Source organism: Myxine glutinosa, chromosome 10 (assembly GCF_964187855.1).
Source record: "Myxine glutinosa chromosome 10, kmMyxGlut1.1, whole genome shotgun sequence".
Lineage (NCBI taxonomy): Eukaryota > Metazoa > Chordata > Myxini > Myxiniformes > Myxinidae > Myxine > Myxine glutinosa.
The window spans coordinates 104109709-104124875 of NC_136270.1; the positions used below are offsets into that span (position 1 = coordinate 104109709).

General features: G+C 41.1%; 1 protein-coding gene across 12 annotated transcripts in view; it reads right to left on the minus strand.

Annotated features, from left to right (window-relative positions):
• Positions 1-15167, minus strand: part of LOC137417105 (solute carrier family 15 member 2) — a 450049-nt gene that overhangs the window by 173172 nt on the left and 261710 nt on the right. For all 12 annotated transcript variants that reach the window (XM_078785954.1, XM_078785950.1, XM_078785959.1 and 9 more), the window contains 2 exons: positions 14266-14347; positions 9225-9341 (listed from right to left, as the gene is read on the minus strand). In XM_078785954.1, the coding sequence (XP_078642080.1) occupies positions 9225-9341; positions 14266-14347 (199 nt within the window). The remainder of the gene's footprint in view (positions 1-9224; positions 9342-14265; positions 14348-15167) is intronic.

Genomic DNA, 15167 nt, shown 5'->3' on the forward strand with positions numbered 1-15167 from the left:
CTTTTAGTTCTTCTCCCTTGATGTGGTACTTTACATTCCGGTTTCTTTTGCCAATGTGCATAACCTTACATTTGGTTGGGCTGAATGAAAGTTGCCAAGTATCGACCCATCTTGCAGCCGTGTCACCATATAATCAGAATAAGTACAGTCACGTGAAAAAGTAAGTACACCCCATGTAAAGTTTTGACTTTTTCAACATATTTCAACATACAGCTATTTGATCTTCATTTCAACAATATTGATAGATAAAGGTGATATAATATAACAAATATCATGAAACATTTACATTTTGTAGTCCATTGTATAATTTAAATGAACATAAATGCAAATTTCGCATGTGGAAAAAGTAAGTACACCCTTGGCTCTAATAGGTGGTATTGCCCCCTTTGGCAGAAACAACCTCAAGTAGGCGTTTCTTATAACTATCTACAAGTCTCTGACATCGACTGGGAGAAATTTTTGCCCACTCCTCCATGCAGAATTCTTTCAGCTGTGCGATGTTTGAGGGGTTTCTTGCACGCACAGCTCGTTTCAAATCCCCCCACAACATCTCGATGGGATTTAGATCCGGGCTTTGACTTGGCCATTCCAGAACCCTCCATTTCTTTCTTTTCAGCCATTCCTTGGTGGATTTACTGGTATGTTTAGGGTCATTGTCATGTTGCAAGCAGGGCCAGCGCCAGAGTATTTTGCGCCCTAGGCAAGGCCAGCTACATGCATCCCCCACCCCCAAAAATTTTTTTGCCAACTTCGATTATTAAAAACAGATGTTTTGTAGAAAAAATAAAAAGCAGAAAACTTGAAACTGCTAAAAAAAAATTAAATATCAAGAATAAGTACCGTAAGATGCCAACAGCATCAATATTAAAGGCACAATATCCATTAATATGGCAGTGGCCCTGTTAGGGTTTGGCTTTTCACTTAAAATGGGCTTTCACTTAAAAAAAGATGACACCACATGTGGTTTGCAATGCAAAATAAAGAAAGTGGTCCCTTTATGAGTGTGTGAATATAAATTACAGATAAACAAAACAGTTTTTGGTTTGAGTAATAAGTTTTAGATATGCAAAATCAAAATTTTTAATAATCAATCTTTGATAATTATCTTTCGAAAAATACAAAAGAAAATATTTTGGCACACAAATCATTTTGAACTAAAGGGCACTCGGTATAATGCATACCTCAGCCATTGGCAACACAACATTCAAACCTTTTACTTCACACACCTTTAAGTAAACGTATATACCATTTAAGGATACTTGGCGTAACCAACCCCTCATGTTACCACAATATTTCGCTTACAGTCAGACAGAGAAACAAACAAAAAAACAGACAAACAGAGTTAAAAACGTCTCATAAAAGTTTCAATTTCAGAAACATCAAAATCTCACTTTGCGTGACTTTTCCTTTGCAAATTTTGTCACAATTCAACCAGATCAAGTGCTGATGCCTGGGCATGTTCAATTGATATAGTTGCCAAGCCAACTAGTCTCTTTTCCAACATTGTAGAGCATATGTAAGTTTTTATAAGTTTGGGCTTTGAGAAACTACGTTCACCACTTGCCACTGAACACTGTATAAAATAATTTGTATAAAACTGTGACCCTTTAAGGTTCAGTAATGCGCCCCTCCGATGTCTGCGCCCCAGGCGGCTCCTCCTAATGGTAGCGCCGGCCCTGGTTGCAAGGTCCACCTTCGGTTGAGCTTCAACTTTCCGACAGATGGCCTCACATTATCCTCAAGCACCCTCTGGTACAATGAAGAATTCACAGTGGATTATATGATGGTGAGCTGCCGAAGGCCCTGATGCAGCAAAGCTGCCCCAAACCATAATATTTCCACCACCATGCTTTACAGTTGGTATCAGGGTCTTGTGGTCAAATGCTGTCTTTGGTTTTCACCAAACATGTCTTCTGGTACTGTGGCCAAATAGCTCTCTCTACCTTTGACTCATCTGTCCAGAGCACATTGTTCCAGAAGTGCTGGTCTTTGCCTAGGTGTTCATTGGCAAACTTTAGTCTTGCCCTGATGTTCTTTCTGGACAACAAAGGTTTCCTCCTGGCACACCTCCCATGTAGATCAAATTTGTGTAGCCTCTTTCTAATGGTAGACTCGTGCACTTTGACATCAACAGTGGAAAGAGCTACCTGTAGGTCCCGCGATGACATTCTGGGGTTCCTCGAGACTTCTTTCAGCATCTTTCGGTCTGCTCTCGGACTGAACTTGCTGGGGCGGCCTGGCCTGAACAAGTTGGCAGTTGTTTGGAATCTTCTCCACTTGTAGATGATCTTCTGGACAGTCGAATGATTGATTTCAAATTGTTTGGAGATCCTTTTAAATCCCTTCCCAGACTCGTAGGCATCTATAACCTTCTTTCTGAAGGCCTCAGAGAGCTCTTTTGATCTAGGCATGGTGACGCCGAACACTTCAACAACAAAGAGCAAACCAAACTAAATGTCTGAGGTTTAAATAAGACAGGTTCCTCCAAGATCCCCTCTAACGATGTTCTAATCATTTGCACCTGAGCTGGTGCACCTGATTCTAATTTTAGGTATTTGAAGTAGTGATAAATGTAGGGGTGTACTTACTTTTTCCACATGCAAAATTTGCATTTATGTTTTTTTAAATTATACAATGGAATACAAAATGTAAATGTTTCATGATATTTGTTATATTATATCACCTTTATCTATCATTGTTGAAAATATTGTTGAAATGAAGATCAAATAGCTGCATGTTGAAATATGTTGAAAAAGTCAAAACTATACATGGGGTGTACTTACTTTTTCACGTGACTAAGTGTGCCAAGTGCACATTCATACAAGGTAGACCAACAAAAACAGACAACATAAAATTGACAAAAAAATACAGGAGCTCGGCAACGGAGCATCATACAAATACCTTGGAGTCGAAGAGGGCCACTGAATAGGTCACAAAGCAATGCGCCATACAATTACCAAAGAATACCTGCGTAGAACGAAGCTGATCATGAAAACATACCTTTCTCCAAGGAACAAAATCAAAGTCAGAAACCAACTCAATACCAGTATTACAGTTGTTGTTGTTTCGTGTGCAGTCTGTGCCTGGCGGTTGCATAATTTTCTGGAAGCACAGCAGTGCCACTGATCCAGTGCTGCTGTTACCACAGTAAGCTGGTACTCATTTTGCCAATCTTGGAAGGATGCCAGGCTGAGTCTATACACCTGGTATTATTACAATGGCATGACAGGGAATCAAACTCAAGACTGTAAGATCTTAAGCTAGCCAACTTAACTGTTAAGCCAGGATCATAACTCTTACCTTGCAGTGTCCATATGTTTTATACCTCTCCCACCTCCCCCCAAGCCCTCTCCCTCCCACAGTTCTCTCAATGTCCCTGCTCTCAAATGTTGTGTTGTGTCCTTCCCCCTCTCTCCCCATCTTGTCTACCGCTCCCCTTATTTTGTGTTTTATGTGTCGGTTTGACTTTTTGTGTGATTAATGTTAGCTCTTTCACGAGCCTTGATCTTGGATAAAAAAAAAAACAAGAGAAAAATGACCACAGTGTGGTCATCAGCTGCGACGTGTAGAATCATGAGGATATCCGTTGCAATATGCACTACCAAATTCGACCAGTCATTAAATTATACGCATGCACCAGCGTCTTTTTGTCTTTCAGTTCTGGTCTTGTCCTTTGTTTTGCGACGCAACCTGCTTCATCAACTGATTACATATAATGTATGGACATGAATGTTATTTCTGTTAATGTTAATGTTAATTCATTAATCTTATTTATTAATGTTAATTCTAGGTGGCAGAAGGATAATTTGAAACGGGCTTGGTCGGTAGGGGAAGTCCGAGTGTATGCACATGCGCTATTCAATAATTACACCTAATTTGTGTCAAGTTCTGTGAAACGAGATTGATATGAAAACATTCATGTTGTCTTTGTTGCTAAATTTATTCTGGTTTCTTCAAACGAATCGCGATTTTAGTCCGCGATGTTCTTACCTCATACAAACGCACGTCCGAGTGTATGCACATGCGCTTTTCAAAAAGGCACCCCGACACCAAGAACAACAACGCGGTCCTCTCATAGAGCTGCTCGTCGCAGTTAAAAAGGCACCCCAACAACAAGAACAACAACGCGGTCCTCTGATAGAGCTGCTCGTCGCAGCTAAAAAGGAAAAAAAAGCCGGGTTGTGGATGCTTAGTATCCCAGTTAAGCCTGGCCTAGTATCCCAAGATAGCTGCAGAATAATAAACTTGCCACAAACAGAAATCAATAAAATAGATACCAAAACAAGGAAACTCCTTACCATCCATAAGATATTGTCGCGTGCCTGCCCTCTGGTGAACACCGCAGGGCGACACAGATGACCAAACGAGCTTTAACTCCGAGGCATTCAATTTAATGGCGGACCTTCGTTATACGCGCAGGGAAAGGACAAGGATGAACTTACCTGGATGGCTTCCACCCAACTACTTCACACCTGGATAAATTAACTCAAACAACATGGAATTAAACTGTACAAAAATACTGGCTTTATTGAAGAAAATGCCGGTAACAAAATAAAACATGGCCAAATAAAGACTATAATTCCTAAACGGGACATCCCCCCTCAGACTTGATTACAACACAAGGGAAAAAATAACTGGAAAATAAATATGTGTGATTTGTGGCACTTAGCTCTAAGTTGCTCTTAAACCACCATGGAGAATCGTCAAAGATTGTCTGAGGCCTCCACGTTCTTGCGCACGAAAACACGCTCATTGGCGCGCAGTAGGCCTTGGCGTGCAGATCACTCTTACAGACGCACATGTCCTCACAATCTTGTTCACCAACACCAACACCACAGCCAGACGATGCAAGGAAGTCCAGAGCCTCGACCGTTCGTTGTCAAAATCCAGGACTCAAGAAACAAAGAATAAGAGCGATGTCGGGACACGACCGTTCACCACCAGATCCACAACCTGAGAGAGAAAATGTCCGCCATTCTAATTGTTTTGTACTTGCGTCTCTGACGTCATCCCACAATGTCTCTGTGTCCGCTCCTATCAGTGAGTTCCATCTTACCAGTCCTTGCGCCAATCAAATCCCGGACCAATCACTGCTCTTCAGGGCGTGGCTTCACGGACATTTTGTGCCTGTGTGCTCACCAGGTCGATGGTATCCACGGTAGTGCTCAATGCCCTGTTTCTGATTGGTTTTTATTTAGTGTGGTTAATGGTAGGTTTCTTACTATTTGTGTGTGCTGGTATGTCATAAGGAATGGAGGAAAAATAACAGAGGCCACTACATACAGGGGATTAATTACCCATAATCCCTCGCTAATTAACAAACCCCACCTCTCATGGGGACAAAAATATGCTCTTTCATGACATACGGTCTACACAAATTTCCTACTTATTACATGTGGTTTCTCCTTCTTCACGAAAGTCGGAGAACACTACCTTTGCAATTCTACCTGAGGTAATCCCTGCCTACCCCCTACAAACGTAACAATATTCTACAAAAATCAATGCATCCCGAGAATGTGCAGCCAGACGATGCTTTAATGTAACATCGCCATGACTGTACATTCCCGAGAATGTATAGTCATGGCCAAAAATATTGGCACCCTTGCACTTTTTTCAAATAACTCACAATTTTCTCCAAAAATAAGTTTGAATTGACAAAAGTATTTGGTCTCCACAATTCTTTACTTCACTGTTAATATTACAGAATCTTTGTGTTTCATTCAGAACTTAAAATATCCTTTATAAAAAGAAATGGCATTGACAATATTATTGACACCCTGGACTTAATATTTGGTTGCACAGACTTTGGACAAAATAACTGCAGTCAAGCGCTTCCTCGAGCCATTAATGAGCTTCCTACACCACTCACCTGGCAGTTTGGCCCTTTCTTCTTGTGCAAACTGCTCCAGTTCTCCCAGATTTGAAGGGTGCCTTCTCCCAACTGCTGTTTTCAGATCTCCATGCATTTGTTCAATGGGATTTAGATCTGGACTCATTGCTGGCCACTTCTGAACAGTCCAGCGTTTTGTTTTGAACAATTCCTGGATGCTTTTTGAAGTGTGTTTGGGGTCATTGTCTTGCTGCAAGACCCATGACCTTCGACAAAGACCCAGCTTTCTGACACTGGGTTGAACATTACGCTCCAAAAAGCCTTGGTAATCTCCTGATTTCATGATGCCGTGCAAACATTCAAGGCACCCAGTGCCAGAGGAAGCACAGCAAACCCAAAACATCACAGAACCTCCTCCATGTTTGACTGTAGGGAAGGTGTTCTTTTCTTTGACAGCTTCATTTTGTTTTCTGTGAACATAGAGATGATGTACTTTTCCAAAAAGCTTTAATTCGGTCTTATCTGTCTGCAGGACATTCTCCCAGAAGGATTTTAGCTTGTTCAGGTGTGTTTTGGCCAACTCCAGTTGGGCTTTCTTATGTCTCTCTCTCAGCAGTGGGGTCCTCCATCGAACCCCCTTTCATCGAGTTGGCGACGGATGGTGTGAGTTGAAACTGTCGTACCTTGTCCCTGAAGGTCAGCTTGAATCTGTTTGGCAGTTGATCGAGGTGCTTTCTCCACCATTCGAACAATCTTTTGCTGCAATCTTCAATCAGGTTTTCTCTTGCGGCCACATCCAGGGAGGCTGGCTGCAATGCCATGGGCATTAAACTTCCTGATAACATTGCGTACAGTGGACACATGAACAACAAGGTCTCTGGAGATGGACTTGTAGACTTGAGATTGTCCATGCTTGGCAACAATGTTATGTCTGACCTCCTCAAACAATTCTCTGGTTTTCTTTCTTTTCTCCATGCTCATTGCAGTAAACATAGTGACACAAAACAGCAGAATGACTCCTTTTCTCTATTCAAACTGGTTGAATGAGTGATTATTATATTGCAGGCACCTGCAACTCATACATCACCATAGGTGAGTTAAATTCCAAAGTAAAGGAGAATCACCTGCCTGAAATCTCATTATTTCTAACAACTTCTAAAAGGTACCAACAATATTGTCCAGGCCATTTTATGATTTATGTGTGGAATAAGCTAAGATTTGGTGATATCTTCAGCTTTTTTGTTTTGTTCCACTGCAAACCAAAGAAATACATATGTGGATATCAAAAGATTTTAAAATTTCAACAATTCTGGAAGAAATGGTGCATTATTTGAAAAAAGTGCAAGGGTGCCAATATTTTTAGCCACGACTGCACCTGCTGAGACGAGGAGGAGGTAGCAGCCTGATGGAGCTCAACCAGCTGCACAGAATGACAACTGTAGGATTGGCCGAATATGTAAACAGTGCAACAGACTACCGAATGCAATTTGTATACAAATACAAAGACAACAAACCAGAGACATATCCCAAACCCAACAAGCAATTTTTTTTCCCAAAGACGGGTGCAAATGGGAAATATCACACATGAAAACGAAACAGCAATGAATACAGCCCTAACTATTGCAAAAAAGACAAAAGAAAAATATAAAATAAAATTTCAACAGATATACACCGAAACTGGGAAAATGATAAAAAAGCAGGAAGGTATAAAAAAAGGTTGGATAGACTGGTCATCGACAACTAAGGCTCATTGGTATAGCTAAGAGAAAGAGGTCAACTCAACTTGGATGGAGAACGAATCATAATAAATGCCAAAGACCAAGGACACTACACCAATAGCTTTAATAAGATGGCGGGACTGAGTCAATCGGGCAAGTGTAGGTTCTGTGAGGTAGACACAGAAAGCACGAGCCACCTCCTATCAGGATGTTAGCTACTCATTTCAGAGCAGCTGTACACCCAAAGAAACAATAAAGTACATAGACTGTAGAGTAATCCACAGGCACATCTGCAAAAATCTTAATATCCCAGTTCCAGAAAACTCATGGAAACATGAAGCAAAAGCAATCACTGAAAACAAGGAAGTAATACTCACGTATGACCTAATGATCCCATCGAGCGTGAACATAGAAAACAAAGCATTGGGACTGGATATAGTACTGAGGTACAAAAACGAAAATAAGGCATTGCTCATCGAGGTGTCATTCCCCAGCGATTTTGGCCTAAATAACGCAAAAATCAAGAAAATGACCAAATCCAAAGACCTCATCCATGAAGTGAAAAGATCCTGGAAGCTGGAGCGCTGGGATTGTACCAGTAATTATTGGAGCAATGGGAGTGACAAAAATAAACTTGAAGAGATCCGAAAAAAACATCCCTGGGAATTTTACTGCAAACAAACTACAGTGGGAGGCTGCGATCCGGGGCTCAATGACTATCCTGTAAAGAGCCCTCGGAACAAAACTTTGAGAACAAGAAAACTTCACAAACTGGTCCATGAATCATGATCCCTTATTGAAACGGACGTGGATACTGTGAGTCCTGGGAGAACTCCATTCCACCTCCTGAAAAGGGCATTTGGAGATAACACCAATGACATGCATGCACGCACAGTCGCACACCCATGTGCACACATGCATGCTCCATCATTCTGGGACCTGCTGGCAACAGCAATATAAATATTCTTTACTTTTGTAAGCTTGTATCACTGCAAACTGCAATGCTCAGTTTTGATTTCCTCAAAGGAGTTGACATTTGTGAAGAACCAGCTTTCCTGTGTGCAAAGTTGAGCTTCTCGGCATATATATATATAATTGCTCCAGAATCAGGCACAGCTTAACATTTCCTTTTGGTCATTACAGAATAATCACTCCCAAAGCACCTGGTAAGTATATCTCCATTACCTTGTACAAATGGTACAACAGAGCCACTTCACAACACTCTGAGCATTAAGTTGAGAAGATACATGCACTTGAAAATTATTGATGAATTTGATATGTACTTATAAATTCTGCACCAATTTAACTGGAACATGTTCACACATGATGCAGATAATGAGTCGATAAAATTATTGAATCAATTGCTGTGTACGACTACAAAACCACAGCATGACTGGTTGTACCTATTTCTATGATATTGCATCTTAAAGGATATTCCAAAAGCACCAGGTAATTTGATCATTTAATGATTTGGATGAAACAATAATTTGATTGGCACTTCAGGAAGTAGATGAAAAAAAAGAAAAGATTGCTCAGAAAAAACTTGCTAACTCCTATCCTGGATCAGGAAATCTGACAATGTGTCATGCTGATCACTGATGTCATGCAGGAAATCTGACAATGTGTCATCTCATGCTGAAGTGCACTTCTGCTATGACAAAGAAGCCATAACTCACCTCTATCCCTGATAAGAGTGTGGACTGATTTGGAGCTGTGATGAACACGGGCTCCTTGTTCAGATTCAGGAACCGCAAACGCATCTCGTTGCCCACAGGAAAATCTGGTAGAGTATTCTGTGAAAAAAAAAAAAAAAAAAAATGCGACGGTATCGCCAATATGCCTACATATGCCCATAGTCCCACAACGGGTAGATGCCATCATTCACTGTCCGAAAAATAACAAGTTTGATTTAAATCCCTTCAGCTGTTTTCAAGTATCACATTTTTACCAGCCATGGCAGGTTTCACATCGGTTGGTGAAGCAGTTTCAGAGAAGGGATTTTTTTAAAATATCGGCTTTCAAGGTAATATGGCTGCCACACCATGTGACGTATGACCTTTAAAAATGTACACTCTGCATATGTATGGGTAGGGGATAAAGCTTGTGAAGTTTAGTGTTGATTGGATAAGGTTCGTTTTTCTATCCAAATTGGCTGCCCAACCACGTGACCTATGACATCATCATTTTCAAACTATATGCAACAGTGGTGTTAGATGATATTTGAAAAATTTCGCATCGATAGGGTAAGCAATTTCAGAGATATATTTTATTTAACATTTCCCTTCAATCCAATATGGATGCCACACCATGTGACCAATTAGGTTTTAGTGATCATCTTTTAATCGCCATGCCTAGTCAATGACATATGTAAAGTTTCGGGTCAATCAATTTGGTGGTTTGGGAGAAGATTTTTTTTAAGGCTGTAGGTTAAATCCAATAAGGCTGCCAAACCACGTGACATATGATGTCATAAATTTAATATTTCAATACAAATGGGTCTTAGATCATGTGCATGGAATTTCAGATTTTTATGATAAGGAATTTGATTAAAACATTTTTGGCTGGTATACCACTTCACCTATGATGTCATCATTATCATGCTTTTGTTCCCCATTGGGAGTCCTTGAAAATGTGCCAAGTTTCAAATTTTTCCATTCAGCGGTTTCTGAGAAAGAATTTTTTAATTATTTGCGTTTAATCCAAGATGGATGCCATACCACGTGACCTATGACGTCACAATTATCAGAAAAACATTCTGCATGGGTGTCACTTCTACCTTGAAAGTTTTGTCACAATCGGATAAATGGTTGCTGAGAAAAACGAGGTTTAGCCCATACTGGGACAACCTGAAAACATAATGCCTCCGGCCACCTTTGGGAGCGGAGGCATAAAAAGAGAAAAAAAGGAAACATCAAGATTGCAAGTCGTAGTTTGACCCTCAAATTAGGCACCAATAAGAAAACATGAATGACTGCACTGGGGTCAAAACCTGTGACAAATCCAGTAATTGGGAAATGAGCATTTAAAGCTGTCTTTAAAAATGAACAGTTTGATTGGGAAACACAAATTTAATGCGCTATTGAAAAATTAGCTCGACACTTGCGTTCTGATGTACCATGAGTTCTGACATGCCATGAGTTCTGAAGTGCCACGAGTTCTGATGGGCTTGACTAAAACTTACTATTATTTGAAATATGATTAGATTTTTTTGGGGTCCTGTAGTGGCATCATTTTTCCTTTCATGTTAAAATATCTAAATATGCTTGAGCTCGGGTGGATCGAGGGTTTTCCGGAACCGGGTGCCACCAGGAGTGAGACGAGCAAATTTGCTTGGTCGCAGTTGGAATAAAGTATTGACTCGGATTCCGAACGCCTAGGATGTCTTTTCATTCCACGCTAAAGTCCTTCATCGTCAACAAAACGCCACCCAAACAAAGCCAATGGAAATCTGATGCAACAAACCCAGGCAGTGTATAATCAGCAGAGGCGTATAGGCATAATGGTAGGCCCACCAGGAAACAAGATGGTGGCCATATTATTTTGTCACGGTTCTCTGGTGGGTGGAGTCAAGCGACAGATGTGGGTGTGGTCTGGCAGCTCCCCAACCAATGGGTGCACAATTAAAAGAAAATCGACCGACAACAAGATCCCCAACAACAATAGCCACAGCAATGCAAAGCTCTTGTGGATCTGCGAATGTCGCAGGTAAAAAAGCAATATCCTAAGAAAGTTGTACACAAAGCAATGAACACTCATACACAAGCACAGAAAAGCTTCCATGGACTGAAGTAGACATGGTGAAAATGTGCATCTTTCCTGGATTAATGAAACACTTATGATAATTTTTTTCTTGTTAATTATATAGAACATCCTAGATGGATTGAAAAGTAAAATAAAACATAGGGGCAATACCCCTGGCGCTCACCTGGTAGAACAAACAGTATACTGCACTGACTAAAGGTATATTAACCCAATTTCAATGCTTGCTAGAAGACAGGCCAGCATGTAGAATCATACTAACATAATCATAACACTTTAAACAAACAAACAAAAAAATACCTATTTTGAGGGGCAATCCCCCGGTATACCCCATCGGGACTCTATTTTTTTTATGCCATGAACAAACTTTGGTACATCACACGGGTGATGAAGGTTGTGGTGAAGTTTCATCGACATTGTGTGTGTAGGTTCTGAGAAAAAAGCAAATACATATTTTGGGGGACAACCCCCCCCCCCCCCCCCCCATATACCGCCTCAGACCCCGATTTTTTAAATGCCAGGAACAAACCTTGGTACAACACAGGTGATTAAGGTTATAGTTAAGTTTCATCAGAATTGTATGTGTAGTTTCTGAGAAGAAAGCAAATACCTATTTTGGGGGGCAACCCGCCCCATCCGCCCCCATAGATCCCCAAAGGGGCAGATTTTTTTCATGCCGTGAACAAACTTCGGTACATCACGGGTGATGAAGGTTGTGATAATGTTTCATCGAAATAGTGTGTGTAGTTTCAGAGGAAAAAGCAAATTCCTATTTTGGGGGGTCAAACGTGGATCCACTTTGACCCCGGTAAACCCCCTTAGATCCCAATTTTTTTTAATGCCGTGAACGAACTTTAGTCACATCACAACAAATATCATTGGTGCCAAGTTTGGTCGCAATCCCATCAGTGGTTTCGGAAAAGAAGTTTCAAGTTTTTACGGACTGACGGACGGACGACGCGCCGTCACATAAGCTCCCCTGAACTTTGTTCCAGGTGAACTAAAAATATGCTGGATTTTCTTGAGCTACTGTCAGTAACTCGTTTGTAGAACGATTTTAATGCATCACGTAACATCCAATCTCCTTTTTTAAACCACACACACTTATTTTAATGACACATAATGTGGGAATTTAGCCAAGGTATCAGCACATTTAATGGCCTACCTTTTGAGGGATACTGCGAGATATTTAACTTCTATATCCAAACTTCAGTTGGAACAGTGAACAACGCGTCAACATCAGTCAATGTGTTGTTGTATTTGGAGCCAATGGAGAGATTTTAACATGAGAGTAACATGGGTACACTTTTTAATGAGAGATCCAAGTGAGCAGCAGCATTCTGAATTCTTTCTAATTCCCTTATTTCTTTATCTGGAAGTCCAGAAAAGGTAGAATGATCAATTATCAAGAAGTGAAGATACAAAATCATGGACAAGTCTTTTTTTAGGAAAATAAAATGATAGAAAGGTGAGGGGATAGGGGGTGGGGGTTTCAGATTTCACTTTTTATGTCATACTTATAATGTGTACTGGATCCGATCATGAAATCTGAATCCACATTTCGATTATATGCTCTGCTCAGTCCGTGAGAGTAGATAGTGTCTCCAAGCCAAGGCTCGTTTGAATAGGCCAAAACAAACTGGCGGCTTAAGAATCCTGCGATGTGCCAGTGGGCTGACCAAGATGGTGGACCACCATTATGGTAAGGCTTTTTTGGGGTTTTTGCTAATAAGCATTTTTTATTTTTTGGGGGGGTTTTAACACCCAAAGACACAGTTTTCATCCATGCCATCCTTTGGAGTTTCAAAAGAGTATGCATGCAAAGTGTGGGGCTGATAGGTTTCATGTTTTTTGAGTTGGAGGAGACTAATACACACACACACACACACACACACACACACACACACACACACACACACACACACACACACCCTTTTATTATTATAGATGGGTGGTGGATCGAGTGCAGCCATCCGGCTGCTGGTTGCATCATTTTTCTGTGGGCGCGTCTGCCACTGATGCGATGCCTCTCTATAACCAGTTATCTGGTCCTCATTTTTCCGAACCTCAGAAGGTATGACAGGCTGAGTCAACCCCACCTGGCGTTATTTCAACGGGATTCAAACTCAGGACCTTAGGATCCCAAGCCCGCTGCCCTAACCATTAGGTTTAACCAAGTTAAACAAGAATGACCGCACAACCTACGACAAAATCCAGTAACGGGCCGATTGGGAAGTGAAGATAACAAAAGCATGTCATGTCTTTCAACTACTTTCAGGTAATCACATCTACTTTTAATTAATAACAATAGAGGTTGGTGTTATCTGGCAGGATGGTACAGAGGTAGTGCAGTTACCTTTGAGAGCTGTTAAATCTAGGTTCCAGTCAACTAGACTATAAGCTGTCAAGTTGGTGGTTGCAGGCCAGACATTTCAAAATGATGTGTGCCGTCCCTCAGATGGATCTTAAGGTGGGAACCCATCCGATACCATGAATGTTAACGATCCCGTGGTGTCTTTCGCAAAGAGCGAGTGAGTTATGAAAGACATTCTGGCCAAATTCACATCTTTGCAATGATGAGACCGATTTCATAGCATTGACCTTGTCTTTAAGCAGAGCAGCAGAAATAGACAGGTTAGTTTTGAGGTAGCGCATCGTTTTATTCCTAAACCTTTCGAACACTATTTTTACAAACATTTATTATGTGTTTTTGCTTTGTGTTTTACTCTTGGTTTCTTTCTTTCCTTTTTTTTTCTCTCTTTCTTTCTCTATACATCTATGGATAGGTGAACTCTTGCAAATTATTTTTGTGAGGCTCATTTGGCTGTGCCTCAAAGAGAATGAGGTAGAGGAGTAGCAGCTGAATGACGAATCATATTCAAGTTCCTCCTGATGGCTCCAATGCTGTATTTGATCTTTTATTTGATTTCAATACATTATGGTTGAAAGGGCACTTACATCAATACTGCGCTGAACCAGTGAAGCCAAGATGAACGCGATGACAGCCAAAAACATGCCAGTTGCCATCCGTCTCAGGGGTCTGCACCACAAGGAAGGCACAGCACAGTCCTTTAGTGGTTACGAGCATTGAACCCATCGCTTCGTTAAACAACATAACTTATTGTATACGTTACATATTGTATATATTTTTTATTCCAGAAACAGTTTGTTTATTGCTAACAACCCAGCATTTTAGTAATACGCACAATTATTTGCAAATAAATAAATACATTATGAAATGGTAATATGTTTTCAGGGATGAAATGTTATGTCATCATTTTTTTTTATATTGTGTTACGTGGTCCCCTCGGTGAATACCTGGTCTCGGTGACCCCCGGACCATGAGAGGAACTCCGCCAGCAAGCTGTATTATATATGCGCTTTCGCCACGCAATCCATATGAATTTCACCCAGGAGACAACTGATGTTCAAGGATATATTTCCAATGGTAATGATACCATACAATTTCAATGACACAACCACGGAGATTTTCCCCGAGCAATCAACAATACACAACCATCAACAATATTTCAATGACACAACCACGGAGATTTTCCCCGAGCAATCAACAATACACTACCATCAACAATTCCCCAGCCACAATCAATTCCCTATGAGTAAGATGGCCATCTTATATACGTGTGTCCCGGTGAGTACTCACGACACTCTTTTGGTCTCGGTCCCGCACAATGTCTCTGGGCCCCTCCTGACCAAGATGATAGTCGGCGTCGCCGCACTCGGGCGGTTGAACGAACCCCGGGTGGACGTGTTTCCACCGGGCAGGTATCGTACCCGGCACCCCGGCTACCGCCCCTCGCGGCCACGCGACGCGGGGACGGGAAAGCAAGCCAAAAGCCCCA